The sequence below is a fragment of the Entelurus aequoreus genome, linkage group LG08, assembly GCF_033978785.1.
Source record: "Entelurus aequoreus isolate RoL-2023_Sb linkage group LG08, RoL_Eaeq_v1.1, whole genome shotgun sequence".
Lineage (NCBI taxonomy): Eukaryota > Metazoa > Chordata > Actinopteri > Syngnathiformes > Syngnathidae > Entelurus > Entelurus aequoreus.
This window is the reverse complement of record NC_084738.1, coordinates 1,892,941-1,915,153: the sequence shown is the minus strand read 5'-3', so window position 1 is coordinate 1,915,153 and position 22,213 is coordinate 1,892,941. Positions and strand designations below refer to the sequence as shown.

Below are 22,213 nucleotides of genomic sequence, written 5' to 3'. Positions count from 1 at the left end.
TGCACGCACAATTGGATTATTCACTTTTTTTTGTTCGTTTTATTTTTTTGTCCATGATCTGTGCTTATGGTATGCTTGTAATTAGAGATGTCCGATAATGGCTTTTTTGCCGATATTCCGATATTGTCCAACTCTTAATTACCGATTCCGATATAAACCGATACCGATATATACGGTTGTGGAATTAACACATTATTCTGCCTAATTTTGTTGTGATGCATTAAACAATGTAACAAGGTTTTCCAAAATAAATCGACTCAAGTTATGGAATAAAATGCCAACATGGCACTGCCATATTTATTAATAAAGTCACAAAGTGCATTATTTTTTTTAACATGCCTCAAATCAGCAGCTTGGAATTTGGGACATGCTCTCCCTGAGAGAGCATGAGGAGGTTAGGGGAGGGGTGGAGGGGGGGTTTGAGGTGTATGGTGTTGCGGGAGTGTATATTGTAGCGTCCCGGAAGAGTTAGTGCTGCAAGGGGTTCTGGGTATCCTGTTGTGTTTGTTGTGTTACGGTGCGGATGTTCTCCCAAAATGTGTTTGTCATTCTTGTTTGGTGTGGGTTCACAGTGTGGCGCATATTTGTAACAGTGTTAAAGTTGTTTATACCTCCACCCTCAGTGTGACCTGTATGGCTGTTGACCAAGTATGCCTGTAGATATTATGTGACTGGGCCGGCACGCAAAGGCAGTGCCTTTTAAGGTTTATTGGCGCTCTGTACTTCTCCCTACGTCCGTGTACACAGCGGCGTTTTAAAAAGTCATACATTTTACTTTTTGAAACCGATACCGATAATTTCCGATATTACATTTTAAAGCATTTATCCGGACATCCCTAATCATGACCTGTTGAATGATTACTGTATTAACCTGCCTTACGACAACGGATGAAAATGAGTTATTGTGCTGACTCCGGCATGTTTACATTGTTGCTCTATGTTGATGAATATGCATTATCCTAATTCAAATAAATAAATATCATTATCATCCCTTACTCAACCAGGGAGCAGTCACTGTACTGGCTGGCCATCCAGCAGGTTCCGGCCGACCCGGTGGAGGAGCAGTACCTGGAGCTGAGCCGCACACGCTACTACAACGCCAACGGCGAGCTAGTGGAGGAGGAGGAGTGCTCGTGCACGTACTACGAGTGTCACTACCCGCCGTGTTCGCTCATCGAGAGGCGGGTGAGTCTTTCAGTCGATCGGCCGCGTCTCAATGTGCGTTCCCTCGGAATTGACCCAACGTCTCTGGTGTCTTCCCAGCTTCGCGAGTTCAATATCTGCGGACGCTGCCAAGTGGCCCGCTACTGCGGCTCCCAGTGCCAGCAGAGGGACTGGCCCGCCCACAAGAAGCAGTGTCGAGAGCGCAAGCGGGCGCTGGCGTTGGAGTCGGAGCCCGAGCGGTGATCTTATCGTTGCCTCGGAAGGGAAGGGACGGTGGCGGGGTGGGACCCGGTGGGTGGAAATGGGGTCTTGATAAGCGGGTTGTGCGTAAGAGACAACCACAAGCGACATTGTGCTTGCCTGACGAATGGGATGCAGAATGAAACGGAGGGTGCACTAAGATGGACACCTGCCACTTCCCAGAACAGTCAATTCTTCATGGCTTGCTTCTCACGTGGACGACAGGAACGTTTAGTTTTTTTTCTCGGGGAGGCATTCTCGAGCTCAACCTGCTGCTGCTAATCGTTCCGAGAGGTATCGACTTGTCTTGCCGACCAACCGGAATATAGCTTCTTTTGGACCGCACGGACATCCTCACCCGGTTCCGTTGAGGAGGCTTCCTCTGCTAAACGGGTCGAACCCCTCGGGGGCGCTGCAACGGGACCATGTCACTGTATTTCCAGTGGGGCACGCGGCCGCCCTCCTCACACAACCTTTTTTGTCTGCTGTTGCCGCCACCACCCCATCAGAATGGATGACACTAACAGTATTGTGCGTGCGTGCGCGCGTGTGTGTGTGTGTGTGCGCTCATGAGTGAACACGTCTTCTTAAAGGGGCCATATTGCCGTTAAAATGTTGTTTAATTTGTCACTGTTTCATTGTAAAGTAGCTGCTAAATTGTGGCATTTTCTTTGATATGTTTATTATGATGGTACAAAGTTTCCAAAAACAAAAACTACCTACTAAATTCTCCACTCGCTGGCAATATTTGGTACTCCTTTTGTTTTCTACTTCACGACACAACTTAACATTCATCACAGGTGTAAGCAATTTAAGAAATCCCTTCATTTTCAATAACTTGTGTGTGCACATGTGGAGTTCCTTGTGAGCGTGTGTGTGTGTGTGTGTGTGTGTGTGTGTGTGTGTGTGTGTGTGTGTGTGTGTGTGTGTGTGTGTGTGTGTGTGTGTGTGTGTGTGTGTGTGTGTGTGTGTGTGTGTGTGTGTGTGTGTGTGTGTGTGTGTGTGTGTGTGTGTGTGTGTGTGTGTGTGTGTGTGTGTGTGTGTGTGTGTGTGTGTGTGTGTGTGTGTGTGTGTGTGTGGAGCACGGGGGTATTTTTCTGAAGAAATTCTATCAGTGGAGCTATATTTATTTAAAACATTGATTGTGAAAGCCTATTTAGCCCAGATGATATTTGAAGGCAAACTGAAGTGGACAATATGGGACCTTTTTCAGCATTTTTTATGACTTATTTGGGGTAAAGGGTTTACTACTTGATTATGTGTTATTTAGTCACGACCTTCAAAGTTTGTTTTTTTTGCACGCTGTCACGGAAATCTTCCATGCGTCTCGAACTTTAAAACTTGAATCCTCCCACCCCTACCCCCGGACTCTTTTTTTGTTGTATTTTATTTCAGAGACTATTTTTAATTATGAACTGTTGTCAAATTTGCCTTCCACCTTCTGCTCACAATGCTTAAATGTGTCCTCGCTGAGGAGTCCAGACACTTTTGGAGCATGTTATGTCCCCACATTTACATGCGACTCGTTGATTGTGTAATGTATGTTTGCGTGCGTGTGAGAGGACAGGTTTTCACCACTGCACTAAAAAGTTAGCTCCCATGTTAGCACATTTGTCGTTGATGGGGTGTGAGTTGGACATTGTCTGATTTATTTTATTTTATTTTGGTTTTGTAAGAGTAGGAACATAAATCACTTAGAAATAAAGAGCTACAATATGTGAATAGAGTTGAGGAGGGGATAACACAATTGCTTTTCCAATGTAAAATGATTATAAATAAAAATGAACCACAGTATGTCTTTATTTTTACAAGCTACAACACCTTTTAGTTGCATACATCAGTGTTTTTCAACCTTTTTTGAGCCAAGGCACATTTTTTTCATTGAAAAAATCCCGAGGCACAACACCAGCAGAAATCATTAAAAAATTAAACTCAGCAGCCAATATTGACAATAAAAAGTTGTCGCAGTTGTTGGATATGACTTTAAACCATAACCAAGCATGCATCAATATAGCTCTTGTCTCAAAGTAGGTGTACTGTCACCACCTGTCACATCGCTCCGTGACTTATTTTGAGTTTTTTGCTGTTTTCCTGTGTGTAGTGTTTTAGTTCTTGTATTGCGCTCCTATTTTGGTGTTTTCTTCTCTTTTTTTTGGTATTTTCCTTTTAGCAGTTTCATGTCTTCCTTGACCGCTATTCCCCACACCTGCTTTGTTTTAGCAATCAAGAATATGACAGTTGTTTTTATCCTTCTTTGTGGGGACAATGTTGATTGTCATGTCATTTTCGGATGTACTTTGTGGACGCCGTCTTTGCTCCACAGTAAGTCTTTGCTGTTGTCCAGCATTCTGTTTTTGTTTACTTTGTAGCCAGTTCAGTTTTAGTTTTGTTCTGCATAGCCTTCCCTAAGCTTCAATGCCTTTTCTTAGGGACACTCACCTTTTGTTTATACCTTTTTACCTGCACGCTTCCTCCCGCTGTTTCCGACATCTACAAAGCAATTAGCTACCAGCTGCCACCTACTGATATGGAAGAGTGTAATGTGGTAAGTCTGCCGATCTCCAGACAGTACAGACACTCAACAACGGCACATTATTTGCGGATTATAATTACTGGTTTGCAACAAATATTTGTAACCCAAATAGGTGAAATTAGATAATCTCCCAGGGCACAGCAGACTGTATCTCACGGCACACTAGTGTGCCGTGGCACAGTGGTTGAAAAACACTGGCATAAATCACATCTTGAAAAAAAGGCCTAAAAGGAGAGGACTTTAACAGGTGCCTTGAGGAACGCCTCAGTTATGTAAATCACAAGTTTGGATCCCAGTGTTGGCTGGCAAGGTTAAAATGGCAATGCCGATGTGTTTACAGTAGTCCCGAGTTCCTCTATACCACAGGTGTCAAACTCAAGGCCCGGGGATTTGGCCCGCCACATCATTTTGAATGGCCTGTGAAAGCTTGGAAATAATCTGCATCAATGAAGTACTTTATCGTTCTTTCTTTTTCTATTTTAACAGGAAAAAAAAGACATGTACTGCATGCAGTTATATCTTTTAAACTGTGGTTAGAGACTCCGCCCTGAGATCGGTAGGTTGTGAGTTCAAACCCTGGCCGAGTCATACCAAAGACTATAAAAATGGGACCCATTACCTCCCTGTTTGGCACTCAGCATCAAGGGTTGGAATTGGGGGTTAAATCACCAAAAAATGACTCCCGGGCGTGGCCATCGCTGCTGCCCACTGCTCCCCTCACCTCCCAGGGGATGATCAAGGGTGATGGGTCAAATGCAGAGAATAATTTCGCCACACCTAGTGTGTGTGTGTGACAATCATTGGTACTTTATCTAATAAGGCAACATATATATTACACATTCGAAACATTTTTGGGGTAAAAACATACATAAATATCTACACTGCAAAAAGTCAGTGTTCTAAAACAAGAAGAAAAGAAAAAAATTAGGGGTATTTTATTTGAACTAAGCAAAATTATCTGCCAGTAGATCTGCCAAGAAAATTTGGCTTGTCAAGACTTTCCAAAACAAGTAAAATGAGCTAACCTCAATGGACCCAAAAATTCCTTAAAATAAGTATATTCTCACTAATAAGTGCACTTTTCTTGGTAGAAAAAAAATAGACCTTTTTGCTCAATACGTTGAAAAATATTCTTAAATTAAGTAAATGCTAGTGCCATTATCTTGACATATGATTTTTTTTTTCATGCTTGAAGTAAGAAATTATTACTTTAAAAAAGTAGTTTTATACGTGTGAGTGTTGATGACAGAGCTTTGCAACAGTTGATATTCTAGTTTCAAGCATGTTTTTCTCAATATAGGTCATAAAATCTCAGCAACAAGCTGTAATATCTTACTGAGATCATTTAGGACCAAAACACGTAAAACAAGTAAAACACTCTAACATAAAATCTGATTATCTTATCAGACAGAAAATTAGCAAATATCACCCTTATTTGACATATTTGATCTTACTTAGATTTCAGTTTTTGCAGTGTACTTAGCCTCATGATTTCAAAGCAAATTATCCATCACTGTAAACATATATATATTTTTAAAAACCCCTTCAGAATCTTATACATAATAAAAAAACTGGTACCATTTTTACACTGTGTAAACAGCAACCGTATTTTTTATGCAAAAAAACTGGCATCTCAATTACCAGCATTTTACAGTAAAATAGTGTGACCATCTTACTGTAAATTTTATGGTAAAATTATGCCTTTTTTTAATGCAAAATCCACAGATTTTTTTTCTCTTACAGTGTAGGTAAAATATGCATTTACTAATCAAATGCATAAGTAATCATCTTGACAATATCATGCGGCTAATGTATGTTTCTTTTATTAATGTTACAAGCAGCCGGCCCCTCTGAGGGCGGCCATAACTGCAATGTGGCCCTCAGTGAAAATGACTTTGACACCCGTGCTCTATACAAAGGGAGCACTTGAGTGTTTTTAGGGAATTTGCTGCAAAAATTTGTGCAATCTTTACAAACACGTGCACTGCTTGTCACTCCCCTAAATGTTCCCAACTACAGTTGATCAAACTTTACAACTATAGGCGAAGCCCCGCAGCAAGTCCCAAGTAAAAAATAAGAAAACTTTTTTTTTTTAATCTGTTCTTTCTCGCTCATTCATCAATCCATTTTCTACCGCTTGTTACTCTTGGGGTCTCCTAGCCGCTCAGGCAAATCATATTGTCTAAAAATGCATTTTCTCATCGATAACGTGACGTCGAGTGCACGTGCTCTTTCAGTCAATTAGTGTGCAAGGGAGAAAAAAATGGCGAAATCGCTGGGGAAACGTGTGTCCGGACAAAAAAGATGCTCTGAAAAGTATTTGGCCACCTGCCTTGACTCACATATGAACTTGAAGTGCCATTCCATTCCTAACCCATAGGGTTCAATATGATGTCTGGCCACCTTTTGCAGCTATTACAGTTTCAACTCTCCTGGGAAGGCTGTCCACAAGGTCGCGGAGTGTGTTTATAGGAATTTTCCACCATTCTTCCATAAGCGCATTGGTGAGGTCACACACTGATGTTGGTGGAGAAGGCCTGGCTCTCAGTCTCCTCTCTAATTCATCCCAAATGAGTTCTATCGGGTTCAGGTCAGGACTCTGTGCAGGCCAGTCAAGTTCATCCACACCAGACTGTCATCCATGACTTTATGGACCTTGCTTTGTAACCTGGTGCACAGTCATGTTGGAAGAGGAAGGGGCCCGCTCCAAACTGTTCCCACAAGGTTGGGAGCATGGAATTGTCCAAAATGTTTTAGTATCCTGGAGCATTCAAAGATCTTTTCACTGAAATTAAGGGGCCAAGCTCAACTCCTGAAATACAACCCCACACCATAATTCCTCCTCCACCGAATTTCACCCTCGGCACAATGCAGTCCGAAATGTAGCGTTCTCCTGGCAACCTCCAAACCCAGACTGGTCCATCAGATTGCCAGATGGAAAAGCGTGATTCATCACTCCAGAGAAGGCGTCTCCACTGCTCTAGAGGCCAGTGGCGACATGCTTTACACCACCGCATCACACGCTTTGCATTGGACTTGTTGATGTATGGCTTAGATGCAGCTGATCGGCCATGGAAACCCATTCCATGAAGCTCTCTGCGTACTGTACGTGGGCTAATTGGAAGGTCACATGAAGTTTGGAGCTCTGTAGCAACTGACTGTGCAGAAAGTCTTTGCACTATGCTGACCCCTCTGTCAGTTTACGTGGTCTACCACTTGGTGGCTGAGTTGCTGTTGTTCCCAAACTCTTCACTTTTCTTAAAATAAAGTTGACTTTGGAATATTTAGGAGGGAGGACATTTCACGACTAGATTTGTTGCACAGGTGGCATCCTATGACAGTTCCACGCTGGAAATCACTGAGAGTGGCCCATTCTTTCACAAATGTTTGTAGAAACAGCCTCCATGCCTAAGTGCTTGATTTTATACACCGGGCCAAGTGATTAGGACACCTGATTCTCATCATTTGGATGGGTGGCCAAATACTTTTGGCAATATATATATATATATATAATTTTTTTAACACAATGCGGCCCCCAGGTCAAAAAGTTTGGGGACCCCTGGCTTAGAGCAACAAATAAATGGTATTTACATTGTACAGAAAATTCAGCTGTGTTTAGTTTCTCGAACACACTTTATTATTTATAAACAATAAATACACAAATTGTGTATATATTTTTTCAATCAGTCAACTAAATTGCTTTTAACAAGCCGTGCAAATGAAAGCACAGGTCAGCTACTTCTAACCGTTGTAGAAAAAAAGTTAAAAAACATAAAGACATTTTATCGCATGGATGGGTTTCAATAGACTACTCCATATTTTTTATGAATCCAAGTTAACTTCAGCTCACATGCTTTTTAAGATGCTATTTATCGACTAATTTCACCTGAAGCGTCCACTTTCTCTTATTTCCTGGTAAGCGGTAGCAGATGTAAAGCCCCCCAGGCTTGGTGGTCTGGTAACAGAACCCACATTCTCTCCATCTGCTGTCTCTTTTCACTCTTTGGAGGGCGTTGTGGCGTCACAAAGGAGGTCACCGGTGGTCATCGGAGGGGGTGCTGTCTGTGGGAAACCACAAATATAAATAAAAGTCCGGACTCGACTCATACATGACTATATTTGATCCATTTTCATGACAGTTTGCTTTTCTTTTTATGTATTAACGTAAAAAGAAAGTGCTTGTCAGCTTGTGTGTTACAACATGTATATATCCAAATGCTCCTTTTATTTTTTATACGATCACTAAATAGTATATTTATAATAATACATGTAATTTAATATCTTTTTTTTTTTTCTTTCATTACATTGAACACAACTGACCACCATAGATTTTACAGTCATTTTTAGCGACTGAGCTAAAATTTGCTAAATTCAACATTAAAATGTTAAAAAATACTGTAAATTTTACTGTTAAATTTTGGTGACTAAGCTGTCAGTTTTTTCATCATAAAAATATTTTTTGTGCTGCAAAAACGTTTTTTGTACCGTCAATTATTTATTTATTTTGTACCATTAAATAATTTTCTATACCGAAAAATATTTTTTACAATGTAATTTGTTCATGTTCATTTTATAAAATTGTTTGTACACCGTAAAATATTATTTATACTATAAAATTATTTTTATACTGTAAAATTTTGTTTTTTATTGTAAAATACTTTTTTTTTTACAGTGTGATTTGTTCATTTATTGTGGGGTTACCCACATATGCGGTCCTCTCCAAGGTTTCTCATAGTCATTCACATTGACGTCCCACTGGGGTGAGTTTTCCTTGCCCGTATGTGGGCTCTGTACCGAGGATGTCGTTGTGGCTTGTACAGCCCTTTGAGACACTTGTGATTTAGGGCTATATAAATAAACATTGATTGATTGATTGATAATTTGCCACCAATACTAAAGTAAAAAACACCATAGATTTTACAGTAATTCTTAGCTGAGCTGTCATTTTTTTGCACCGTAAAAATTGTCTTGGAGAACTTTTCTGTGCCGTCAAATTGTTTTTATACCGTAATTGTTTAGTTTTTTCCCATACAATCGTTTTCTATTCCGTAAAATCATTTTTTACAGTGAAATTTGTTCATCTGTTATGCAAAATTTTCAGCCTTTTTTAATCGAATTTTTTTTGTTTATTTAATACCATAAAATAATTGTGTATACTGTAAAATCCTTTTGTTTTTATAGTAAAATCTTTTATTACACCATGAAATCGATTTTTTGTCCTAGAGAACTTTTCTGTGCCGTCAAATTGTTTTTATACCGTAATTGTTTAGTTTTTAGTTTTTTTCCCATAAAATCGTTTTCTATTCTGTACAATCGTTTTTTACAGTGAAATTTGTTTATCTGTTATGCAAAATGTTCAGCCTTTTTTTATCGAAAAATTTTAGTTTTTTTAATACCATAAAATCATTTTGTGTACTGTAAAATCCTTTTTTTTAATAGTAAAATATTTTATTACACCGTGAAATCGATTTTTTTTTACAGTGTAATTTGTTCATTTGTTATGCAAAAGTTGCAAGTAATAAACATGTAAAAAAACACCATAGATTTTACCGTAAAGTTTTGCTACATGAGCTGTCAGGTTACCATAAAATAGTTTTTTGTACTGGAAAATCGTTTTTTTGTGTCGTAAAACTGTTTTGATACCATAAAATATATATTTTTTACAGTGTAATTTGTTATGCAAAATTAGCCCCTTTTTATCTCTCCCAATTTTTTTTTGTCTAATATCATGAAATAATACCATAACATTTTTTTCTTTTAGTGTCATTTGTTCATTTGTTATGAAAAATTAGCAAAATTCACTATTAAAATGTAAAATAATCCAAATCGCGATTCTTATTCATACCGATTCTAAATCCATTCATACTTTAAAAAAATCTATTTATGTATATTTTTTAACTAAACTTTTTTTTTTTTTTTTTTAAAGAATCAATCTTTAAAAATATATTTTTTAGGCCATCTCAATACACCCGAATTTAAATTCTTATTCATATAAAGTCTAAATCCGTTCATACTTTTCAAAAATCGAGTTATAAAAAAACATTGCTTTTTTTTTTTAAACTAAGAATCAATTTAAAAAAATAAATGTTTAATCTCAATAATCACGATTCTTATTCATACCGATTCTAAATCCAAACACATTTTTCTTTATTGAAGAAATAACAAATATTTCTTTATAATACATTTTTTTTAAACATATTGATTCACTTCGAATGGCAATTTCTAATTTTGATAAAGCAATTTAAAAAAAAAAGTGTAGATTTTACTGTACAGTCTATCTGTCTTGGCCCTTCGATAAGGTGGCGACTTGTCCAGGGTGTACCCCGCCTTCCGCCCGAATGCAGCTGAAATAGGCTCCAGCACCCCCTGCGACCCCAAAAGGGAAAATGGATGGATGATGAAAAAGCCTTAGATTTGAATGTATACGTTGCAGTACTACCTCCAGTCCTGTAGATGTCACCCTTGTTTTAATTTTAACCTTCTTCTTACTCGGTTGTTGTTTATCTCGCATCCCGGAAGTTGTGTAACTGCCCGGCATCTGCACATTAGGGTCATTTTTGTCCGTTTAATACTTCTACTTTTTTTTCCCGAATAATAAAAAATGGTCAATCTTGGTATTACTAAAGTGGACGATGCGTTGGCGGCAAAACATCCGGTGAGTTTTTAAAAACGTAGCTTGTCGAGCTGTCTTGTATATTTAGAGGACACTTTACTACATGCTAATATCTGTGCTATGTCGTATAAATGTTTACATTTTGAAATATAAGCAACAAGAATAAATGTTTCTTATTGTGTAATTGTTTGTCTCAGGGCTTAGAAAGATATGCAGCCTGCCAGTCTCATGCTTTCATGAAGGGGACTGGGACATTTTTGCTTGGTAGGTCCATTTGTTTCACTATTATTTGGCTGTATTTCACTATTTCCACCAAATACCAATTTGTGCTGAACTGAACGTTTCACAAAATAAATATTGTACTACATAAACCTTCAATTGTCTACCACTTGATGGCATAATACAAAACCAGTGAAGTTGGCACGTTGTGTAAATCGTAAATAAAAACAGAATACAATGATTTGCAAATCCTTTTCAACTTATATTCTATTGAATAGACTGCAAAGACAAGATATTTAATGTTCAAACTGAGAAACTAATTTTTTTTTGGCAAATAATCCTTAACTTAGAATTTAATGGCAGCAACACATTGCAAAAAAAGTTGGCGCAGGGGCATTTTTACCGCTGTGTTACATGGCCTTTCCTTTTAACAACACCCAGTAAACGTTTGGGAACTGAGGAGACCAATTTCTTAAGCTTTTCAGGTGGAATTATTTCCCATTCTTGCTTAATATACAGCTTAAGTTGTTCAACAGTCCGGGGTCTCCGTTGTGGTATTTTAGGCTTCATAATGCGCCACACATTTTCAATGGGAGACAGATCTGGACTACAGGCAGGCCAGTCTAGTACCCGCACTCTTTTACTATGAAGCCACGCTGTTAAAACACGTGGCTTGGCATTGTCTTGCTGAAATAAGCAGGGGCGTCCATGATAACGTTGCTTGGATGGCAACATATGTTGCTCCAAAACCTGTATGTACTTTTTAGGATTAATGGTGCCTTCACAGATGTGTAAGTTACCCATACCTTGGGCATTAATACACCCCCATACCATCACAGATGCTGGCTTTTAAACTTTGCGCCTAGAACAATCCGGATGGTTATTTTCCTCTTTGTTCCGGAGGACACGACAGCCATAGTTTCCAAAAACAATTTGAAATGTGGACTCGTCAGACCACAGAACATTTTTCCACTTTGTATCAGTCCATCTTAGATGAGCTCGGGCCCAGTGAAGCCGGCGGCATTTTCTGGGTGTTGTTGATACATTGCTTTGGCTTTGCATAGTAGAGTTTTAAATTGCACGTACAGATTTAGCGACCAACTGTAGTTACTGACAGTGGTTCTCTGAAGTGTCCCTGAGCCCATGTGGTGATATCCTTTACACGCTGATGTCGCTTTTTGATGCAGTACCACCTGAGGGATCGAAGGTCCGTAACATCATCGCTTACGTGCAGTGATTTCTCCAGATTCTCTAAACCTTTTGATGATATTATGGACCGTAGATGGTGAAATACCTAAATTCCTTGCAATAGCTGGTTGAGAAATGTTGTTCTTAAACTGTTGGACAGTTTGCTCACACATTTGTTGACAAAGTGGTGACCCTCGCCCCATCCTTGTTTGTGAATGACTGAGCATTTAATGGAAGCTGCTTTTATACCCAATCATGGCACCCACTTGTTCCCAATTAGCCTGTTCACCTGTCGTATGTTCCAAATAACTGTATGATGAGCATTCCTCAACTCTCTCTGTCTTTTTTGCCACATGTTGCAGGCATCAAATTCCAAATGAGCTATTATTTGCAAAAAAATAACAAAGTTTTCCAGTTCGAACGTTAAGTATCTTGTCTTTGCAGTCTTATTCAATTTAATATAAGTTGAAAAGGATTTGCAAATCATTGTATTCTGTTTTTATTTATGAATTACACAACGTGCCAACTTCACTGGTTTTGGGTTTTGTAGATTGTACAGGTGTCTAATTTTGTCTACTGTTTTTCAAAACACATTTAACCCTCTGGGGACATTTGATTTGATTATTTTCAAAACAAAACATGACACAAAAGTCCTTAGGTTTTTAACTTTTTTAATGACGTAAAACATTTAGGACACATTTTTTTGTTGTTGCTCAAATTTCTCTGTAAGAATAAAGGGGAGCTGGACATTTTTTTTTTTTTTTTTTTTTAACATTTTACCTGCCATTCACGATCCTTATGTAAGACAAGAACATATATTTTTCTGCTTTTTATGCATTCTAAATCGTTAAATACGGCAAGTACAAGGTAAATACGTCTATTGGAAGTGTTTCATCAAAAAACTAGCCTTGGTGCTGGTATTTACACAGTTTAAAAGTGCTTTTAGTTTTTTGTGTGTCCGTAGCTTTATTGCTAATGAGTTGTTTGTCTCTGTCTCCGACAGTGTGTGGTCCCAAGAAGTGCAATTGTGCACTTTATATACATAAATTTGCACTTGTCCAACGCAATAGATGCCATATGTCATATACAACAACGTAACCGTCTTTATTTCAAGATGTGTAACAGCTTGTTTTTTGTGTTGTGTGTGTTACCAACCTGTTATCACATAGGCTGTAGAGACATATCACTGTTACAAAACATCAATAAGGAGTCATTTTGTCTTTCAACTTTTATTACAGGTGCTGTTGGTTTTTTTCTTGTCCAGAAAGTTCTGCAGAAGAGACTTCCTTATCCTCTGCAATGGAATCTACTTATTTCCATCGGTGAGGAATAATAGAATAAGTCCTTTCGATCTTGGTTTGTCTTCTCTCCATAACTCCGCACATCCTCTCTCTCAGTGGCGTCATCAGTAGGCAGCTACGCCGTGACACGGTGGGAAACGCAGAAGTGCTCTGACCTCTGGTTGCTACTAGAAACTGGAAAAGTCCCAGACAGATCCCAGCCACAGGGTAAGAGTCAGTGGCCTGAATGTTACATGTTCAAACTTGGATGCTTGGCGTTTACTACTTTTTTTTCACTGCTTGTCTTTCAGTGTCTAAAGTAGAGGAACAAACAGAGGCGAAGACCAAATATGGTGACGTGATGGATTGAAAGTGAATGGACTCTTGTTAAGTGTGTCACACAACACAGCAGCCACAGAACCAATGTTGTAATAGCAGTAATTGCTCACTCAGCCAATCGGAATACAGCTGAGGAGTTCATTGTAAACAACAACCCCAACAGCTAATGAGCACAACAAACATTTTAAACCACATAATTATGTAAATGCTGGCCACTTATCATTTAGCTACTGCTATCTCACTGAAAACTACGCTAGGAGGTTGCCTACAGCCACAGCTGGTATAACAAGGTTTTTAACCAGTTGCTAGAATTAAAGAGCCAAGTGGTTATTCCCCCTTTTTTTATTAGTCTGATTTGTTGCAAGATGCTGACCTACCTCAGAATTGTTACCCTTCGGAAACAATAAATATTTAAATGTTCAGTTCCAAATTCAAACTATTGAAGTTAATTTCTGTGTACCGGTAATTGGATCTTAATTTCAACTAGAATTTGAGAAAAAAAAAGAGTCATTTTTTGATAATGTGTGACGAGTTGACCTAAAGCAGGGGTGTCCAAAGTGCGGCCCGGGGGCCATTTGCGGCCCGCAAGTAATTGTTTACCGGCCCGCCACACATTCTGCAAAAATTGCAAAATTGATAATATTGCAAAAATTAAAAAAAAGTGGAATGAGGTGAAATCTAACAAGAAAAAGTTGCAATGTTGACACAAAGCTGCCATGCAGGCTGTTTTTTTCTTTTGTCTTTGTTTATTTTTATTTTTTTTGCCATTGCTAAAAAAAAAAAAAAGACTAAAAATCTACGTTACAATGAATTATTACTTAAAAAATATCACTTTAAAATGTTTTATGTGGAAAAAATATTGCATATATTGTGTGGTTGCCATGAAAAAACATCAAAGTTTTATTTGACAAAAGAGCATAATACAAACAAAATAATAGTTCAAACGTAAAATCGACAGATATATCTGAAGTTGATCAAGTAATTTAAGTGTTAAAAGTACAAAAAAACTAATAAAAATGTATCAATTTTTGAGTGGGGGACCTTTTGATCCCAAATATATTTAGTAGGATTTTATTTAACATTTCACTGTGATTACTCAAAAATATTAAAGAATTAAAATCAATGGTGTCCTGCATTATTGATCTTTTAGGGCTCTAATTACTAAATACTGCATATTTCAGTTTTACTATAAAAAACAAAGTTGTCTTTGACAGAAAAGGCATAAAACCTTTTTTTTTTTTTTTACTTTATATCAACCTGAAGTTGATATAGAGATTTACTGTAAGCGTTAAATAAAAAATAATAATAATTTGACTTATTTTTTACATTTTAATGACTGAGACCCTTTATGGTTCCCGGGAGCCCTAAATGTTAAAAAAAAAAAATCCATATATTTTGTTAAGGTTTGAAAATGAAAAATATCAAAATGGCCCCCGCATGCTTAAATTTTTTCGTGTACGGCCCTCAGTGGAAAAAGTTTGGACACCCCTGACATAAAGGGACCCTCTAATTCTGACAGTATAATTTGACCTTAACTTGAATTATAATTTGAAAAAAAAAAATATATATATATATATCTTTGATAATGTGTGACAAGTTGACTTAAAGGGCTGACAACATTAGCACTTACAGTATTTTATAGCTCTGGACCTAAAAACGGTGTCAAATTCCCTCCAAAATAGACATAGTAGTGATTTTTGGCTTGTTTTCCAATGCGGGTCAGCACATTTTGAAACACCCAATTTTAGCTCCAAAATGTGAGCTGGGCTGCATTCACCTGCTGATGTCACCTACAGAACACTGCAGGCAATTTCATATTCAGTGTTTTTGTGCAGAATTGAGAAAATATTAGCAAAGTACACTGGAGAGGAGAAAGGTTTAGGGCCTAATTTACTAAGTAAACAGTGTGTGCAATCTATAAAACATTGTGTACATTTAGTGGCCGTGTTGTGTGTGATTTACTAAGACTGCGTGTGCAATTGAAAGATGGTGCAGACTGCCTTATTTAAGTGAGGATTTTGCGTGCACTAATCGGGGCATCACCACGGAGACACTCGTCGACTGCACATTCACGTCATCATACTCCTACCTGAAGCGTTTTGCTATGTTTTCAAACAAGCAGCAGACTAACAACCAAATGCAAATGCAATAATTTAATGAGGCGATTATACTTTCATATTCTTACATTCACCGTTACAAGCGGCCCTCTGAGGGCAGTCATGACTGCGATGTGGCCCTCGATGAAAACAAGTTTGACACTCCTGAGTTAAGTGATCAAAATAATAGTTTTACATGCCCTAATCCACACTACGGGGAAATGGGTTCCAGCTTTGTAGATGATGTCACACCAAGAGAGAACGCTATATTGAGTCTGGCGATGGAAAGTACAGGTAGTTATCTACAGATTACTCAAAAAGTAATTGATATGATGGGAAATGACAGACAGATATATTTTCATTAACAAAAAAAACACATAGAGAGAACGTATTAGTGAAATTTCGGTCATCTGGACGCTACGGGTCCTTTAATTTTCTTAATCTAATGTAAGTGTAAAAAGAAGTTAACCACTCTAATAAAACTTTTGTGCTACTTTAAAGGCATATTTTCTGGAAACGCTGGTATGATTCCAAACTTTACCCTCTTTAGGCTATCCTATTTAGTTTCAAGCTGTGGTATGGTACGTTATAAATCAACTTTGCTTTCACGTGTCCAACCGGCATTAACATGAGGATGAACATGAATTTGAAGGTCAGGATTTAGTCGGGCTCTTTTTTCTAGGGAGCACATGTTAGTCTTATAATCTGGTATTAGTTTATTTTGTTGGCACAATTTAAACATGCATCAATGATCATCAACTACACTGTGGAGCGGGCTTAACGATCAAATTGAGGGCGGGTGAAGATGTAATTATATTTATGCCAACACAATTGATGGGTTGGCAAATAATAGAATTAGGGATGCGCGATATAGACCATTTGCGATATACAAAACCCAAAACCAGTGAAGTTGGCACGTTGTGTAAATCGAAGTCAATTGAATAGACTGCAAAGACAAGATACTTAACGTTCGAACTGGAAAACGTTGTTATTTTTTGCAAATATTAGCTCATTTGGAATTTGATGCCTGCAACATGTTTCAAAAAAGCTGGCACAAGTGGCAAAAAAGACTGAGAAAAGTTGAAGAATGCTCATCAAACACTTATTTGGAACATCCCACAGGTGAACAGGCTAATTGGGAACAGGTGGGTGCCATGATTGGGTATAAAAGCGGCTTCCATGAAATGCTCAGTCATTCACAAACAAGGATGGGGCGAGGGTCACCACTTGGTGAACAAATGCGTGAGCAAATTGTCGCACAGTTTAAGAACAACATTTCTCAACCAGGTATTGCAAGGAATTTAGGGATTTCACCATCTACGGTCTGTAATATCATCAAAAGGTTCAGAGTATCTGGAGAAATCACTGCACGTGAGCAGCAAGGCTGAAAACCAACATTAAATGCCTGTGACATTTGATCCCTCAGGCAGTACTGCATCAAAAGGCGACATCAGTATGTAAAGGATACCACCACATGGGCTCAGGAACACTTCAGAAAACCACTGTCAGTAACTACAGTTTGTCGCTACATCTGTAAGTGCAAGTTAAAACTCTACTATGCAAAGCGAAAGCCATTTATCAACAAAACCCAGAAACGCCGTTGGCTTCGGTGGGCCCGAGCTCATCTAAGATGGACTAATGCAAAGTGTAAAAGTGTTGTGTGGTCTGACAAGTCCACATTTCAAATTGTTTTTGGAAACTTTCGACGTCGTGTCCTCCGGACCAAAGAGGAAAAGTTCTAGGCGCAAAGTTGAAAAGCCAGCGTCTGTGATGGTATGGGGGTGTATTTGTGTCCAAGGTATGGGTAACTTACACATCTGTGAAGGCACCATTAATGCTGAAAGGTACATACAGGTTTTGGAGCAACATATGTTGCCATCCAAGCAACGTTACCATGGACGCCCCTGCTTATTTCAGCAAGACAATGCCAAGCCATGTGTTTCAACAGCATGGCTTCATAGTAAAAGAGTGCGGGTACTAGACTGGCCTGCCTGTAGTCCAAACCTGTCTCTTATTGAAAATGTGTGGTGCAATATGAAGCCTAAAATACAACAACGGAGACCCCGGACTGTTGAACAACTTAAGCTGTACATCAAGCAAGAATGGGAAAGAATTCCACCTGAAAAGCTTCAAAAATTGGTCTATTCAGTTCCCAAACGTTTACTGAGTGTTGTTAAAAGGAAAGGCCATGTAACACAGTGGTAAAAATGCCCCTGTGCCAACTTTTCTGCAATGTGTTGCTGCCATTAAATTCTAAGTTAATAATTAATTTCAATAAAAAATTAAGTTCCTCAGTTCAAACATTAAATAGCTTGTCTTTGCAGTTTATTCAATGGAATATAAGTTGAAAAGGATTTGCAAATCATTGTATTCCGTTTTTATTTACGAATTACACAACGTTCCAACTTCACTGGTTTTGGGTTTTGTAGAACCTGTTATGCAAAACACAAATGTCCACTGCAGAGGACGCTATAGTCACTTATGCTGTTTAAACACACATGTTAGTGCAAATATAATTAAATCCACTTGTAAAGTGACCGAAGTTCCAACTTGGAATACAATATTTATTTTAATGCAAATCAAAGCAGGGCGATTGTTCTGGCTTTCACTTTGAATGTTCTTTTTTCTGCTCTCCCACAGTGCCTCAATTTTTTTTTTTTTTGCCAAGTGAATGAGCTCTCAAATCCTTTGTCACGTGCACACGGATGCCACTGAAAGAGAAAGAGGTGCAGGAACAGAACAGACAGGAGGGAATTAGAGATGGCGCTGAATAACACAAGCAGCTGCAGCATAGTTGGCATCCTCTGGCAGCCCTTTGAGTGTGTATCTGTGTGTGTGTGTGTGTGTGTGTGTGCGTGCGTTTAGTACAGCAGCAGTGCATGGACATGACACGGAAAGATGAAGAGAACGAGGCCGAGTGCTCATTTGTCCGACTCCGAGTCATCCCACTGAGCTCTGACCTCCTCGTTCTGTCACTCGCTTTCTTTGCTTATATAACAAAAGCTCACGCGTTCACCCTCCGCACTCCCCAAAAAAGGCCCAATGCAAACACTATTAAAGCTACTCCGGGGTTAAATCTATACTCCGAAACGCAAATATTGGCCAGTGTATCATTTGCTCTACTTGATCTCCACTGGCCTGCAGCCGTAATCAATACTCACAAATGTATTTTGGGTGTGATTAACCAGCGTGTAATTGATTATGCAGGGGAAGTGTCAATTGTGTGTCCTATCGTTTGGGGCTGAAGACACGTAGCAACAATTCATCACGCGGACAGACGGGAAAAGGCCAGAAATGAGGTAAAATACAAGTTTGTTTTTTGCAAAATGAGTCACTTAGCTTACAGGTGAAGGCAAGGTGTTCAAGCCTGGGCAGGTGAGAAGTGAATCAGGAGGGTGGAGAAGAAACAAAACCGACTTTGAGGATAAATAGGTTTGTGCAAAACCCAAAACCAGTGAAGTTGTCACGTTGTGTAAATCGTAGATGAAAACAGAATACAATGATTTGCAAATCCTTTTCAACCTATATTCAATTGAATAGACTGCAAAGACAAGATACTTAACGTTCGAACTGGAAAACTTTATTTTTTGCAAATATTAGCTCATTTGGAATTTGATGCCTGCAACATGTTTCAAAAAAGCTGGCACAAGTGGTAAAAAAGACTGAGAAAGTTGAGGAATGCTCATCAAACACTTATTTGGAACATCCCACTGGTGAACAGGCTATTTGGGAACAGGTGGGTGCCATGATTGGGTATAAAAAAGCAGCTTCTGTGAAATGCTCAGTCATTCACAAACAAGGATGGGACGAGGGTCACCACTTTGTGAACAAATGCATGAGCAAATTGTCCAACCGTTTAAGAACAACATTTCTCAACCAGCTATTGCAAGGAATTTGGGGATTTCACCATCTACGGTCCGTAATATCATCAAAAGGTTCAGAGAATCTGGAGAAATCACTGCACATAAGCGATGATATTACGGACCTTCGATCCCTCAGGCGGTATTGCATCAAAAAGAGACATCAGTGTGTAAAGGGTATCACCACATGGGCTGAGGAACACTTCAGAAAACCACTGTCAGGAACTACAGTTGGTCGCTACATCTGTAAGTGCAATTTAAAACTCTACTATGCAGAGCGAAATCCATTTATCAACAACACCCAGAAATGCCGCCGGCTTCACTGGGCCCGAGCTCATCTAAGATGGACTGATACAAAGTGGAAAAGTGTTCTGTGGTCTGACGAGTCCACATTTCAAATTGTTTTTGGAAACTGTGGACGTCGTGTCCTCCAGAACAAAGAGGAACAGAACCATCCGGATTGTTATAGGCGCAAAGTTCATAAACCAGCATCTGTGGTGGTATGGGGGTGTGTGAATGTGTGTGTGAATGGGTAAATGTGGAAATACTGTCAAAGCGCTTTGAGTACCTTGAAGGTAGAAAAGCGCTATACAAGTATAACCCATTTATCATTTATTTATATTAGTACTCAAGGCATGGGTAACTTACACATCTGTGAAGGCACCATTAATGGTGAAAGGTACATACAGGTTTTGGAGCAACATACAGTATGTTATCATGGACGCCCCTGCTTATTTCAGCAAGACAATGCCAAGCCACGTGTTTTAACAGCGTGGCTTCGTAGTAAAAGAGTGCGGGTACTACACTGGCCTGCCTGTAGTCCAGACCTGTCTCCCGTTAAAAATGTGTTTACTGAGTGTTGTTAAAAGGAAAGGCCATGTAACACAGTGGTAAAAATGCCCCCGTGCCAACTGTTTTGCAACGTGTTTCTGCCATTAAATTCTAAGTTAATAATTATTTGCAAAAAAAAAAATAGAGTTTCTCAGTTCGAACATTAAATATATTCAATTGAATATAAGTTGAAAAGTCTTTGCAAATCATTGTATTCTGTTTTTATTTACGAATTACACAACGTGCCGACTTCACTGGTTTTGGGTTTTATATTAATATAGCGGGGGAGTATTCCAGAAAGCAGGTTTAATGAAAACTCTTTTTCAGTATGTAAACTTTGAGTTTAGGGAAAATCTGGGGTTTTTAATATCACTCCTCCACTTTTTTTATGCTAATAAGAAAATGTGATAAACCTTAAATCAATAAACTACTGTATTCAAACTTATGCATTGACTGCGGCAGTAATTGTCTGTTACTGATTACTGTATTACTTATCTTTTGGTAATCATTGCTAGATTGATCATGTCAAATAGTGTCAAAGCGCTTTGAGTTCCTTAAAAAAAAAAGTAGAAAAGCGCTATTCAAGTACAACCCATTTTATTGGGGTCTTAACTCAGAGTCAACATACTCAAGATTGATTGAACTAACTCAGAGCAGCTGTAGCTTGACATTCCAAGTTTCCTATGTTATGGTAAATTAACTCAGACTTCAGGTTTAAACTCAAGAGTTTTTTTTTTTAACCTCCTACCTGGAATATCATGCTCATCACCCAGGTGTTTAAAATGGTGAGGCGGAATCAAGGAGGCACAGCAGCTTGAGAAAAATATAGAAAAACATACAAAACCCAAAACCAGTGAAGTTGGCACGTTGTGTAAATCGTAAATAGAAACAGAATACAATGATTTGCAAATCCTTTTCAACTTATATTCAATTGAATAGACAGCAAAGACAAGATATTTAATGTTCCAACTGAGAAACTCTTTTTTTTTTTGCAAATAATCATTACTTAAAATTTAATGGCAGCAACACATTGCAAATAAGTTGGCACAAGGGCATTTTTACCACTGTGTTACATGGCCTTTCCTTTTAACAACACCCAGTTAACATTTGGGAACTAAGGAAACCAATTTTTGAAGCTTTTTAGGTGGAATTCTTTCCCATTCTTGCTTGATGTACAGCTTAAGTTGTTCAACAGTCCGGGGTCTCCATTGTGGTATTTTAGGCTTCATATTGCGCCACACATTTTGAATGGGAGACAGGTCTGGACTAGAGGGCGGCCAGTCTAGTACCTACACCCTTTTACTATGAAGCCATGCTGTTGTAACACGTGGCTTGGCATTGTCTCGCTGAAATAAGTAGGGGCGTCCATGTAAAAGAAGTTGCTCCAAAACCTGTATTTACCTTTCAGTATTAATGGTGCCTTCACAGTTACCCATGCTTTGGGCACTAATACACCCCCATACCATCACAGATGCTGGCTTTTGAACTTTGCGCCTTTAACAGTCCGAATGGTTCTTTTCCTCTTTGGTCCAGATGACACACGTCCACAAATTCCAAAAACTATTTGAAATCTGGACTCGTCAGACCACAGAACACTTTTCCACTTTGCATCAGTCCATCTCAGATGAGCTCGGGCCCAGCGAAGCTGGCGGCGTTTCTGGGTGTTGTTGTAAATGGCTTTCGTTTTGCATAGCAGAGTTGTAACTTGCACTTACAGATGTAGCGACGAACTGTAGTTACTGACAGTGGTTTTCCGAAGTGTTCCTGAGCCCATGTGGTGATATCCTTTACACACTGATGTCGCTTTTTGATGCAGTACCGCCTGAGGGATCGAAGGTCACAGGCATTCA

General features: G+C 38.8%; 2 protein-coding genes across 2 annotated transcripts in view; both read left to right on the top strand.

The window, feature by feature from the left end:
* LOC133655275 (uncharacterized) overlaps nt 1-2,764 on the top strand; it is a 17,290-nt gene extending 14,526 nt beyond the window's left edge. The window contains exons 3-4 of the mRNA XM_062055264.1: nt 1,005-1,185; nt 1,264-2,764. Of these exons, the coding sequence (XP_061911248.1) occupies nt 1,005-1,185; nt 1,264-1,407 (325 nt within the window). The 3' untranslated portion in view covers nt 1,408-2,764. The remainder of the gene's footprint in view (nt 1-1,004; nt 1,186-1,263) is intronic.
* Nucleotides 2,765-10,417: 7,653 nt separating this feature from the next.
* On the top strand, nt 10,418-15,493 carry LOC133654923 (transmembrane protein 141-like). Its single transcript, XM_062054793.1, has 5 exons — nt 10,418-10,592; nt 10,748-10,814; nt 13,196-13,279; nt 13,355-13,465; nt 13,549-15,493. The coding sequence occupies exons 1-5, from the start codon at nt 10,539-10,541 to the stop codon at nt 13,605-13,607; spliced, it is 375 nt and encodes a 124-aa protein (XP_061910777.1). The 5' UTR covers nt 10,418-10,538; the 3' UTR covers nt 13,608-15,493.
* Nucleotides 15,494-22,213: the final 6,720 nt, after the last annotated feature.

Excerpts from the sequence above, each read along its gene's own strand:
- LOC133654923 (XM_062054793.1), top strand. The coding sequence starts at position 10,539 with ATGGTCAATCTTGGTATTACTAAAGTGGACGATGCGTTGGCGGCAAAA. Across the intron at positions 13,280-13,354 it reads GAATCTACTTATTTCCATCG|TGGCGTCATCAGTAGGCAGC; the intron begins GTGAGGAATAAT and ends CCTCTCTCTCAG. Across the intron at positions 13,466-13,548 it reads AGACAGATCCCAGCCACAGG|TGTCTAAAGTAGAGGAACAA; the intron begins GTAAGAGTCAGT and ends CTTGTCTTTCAG.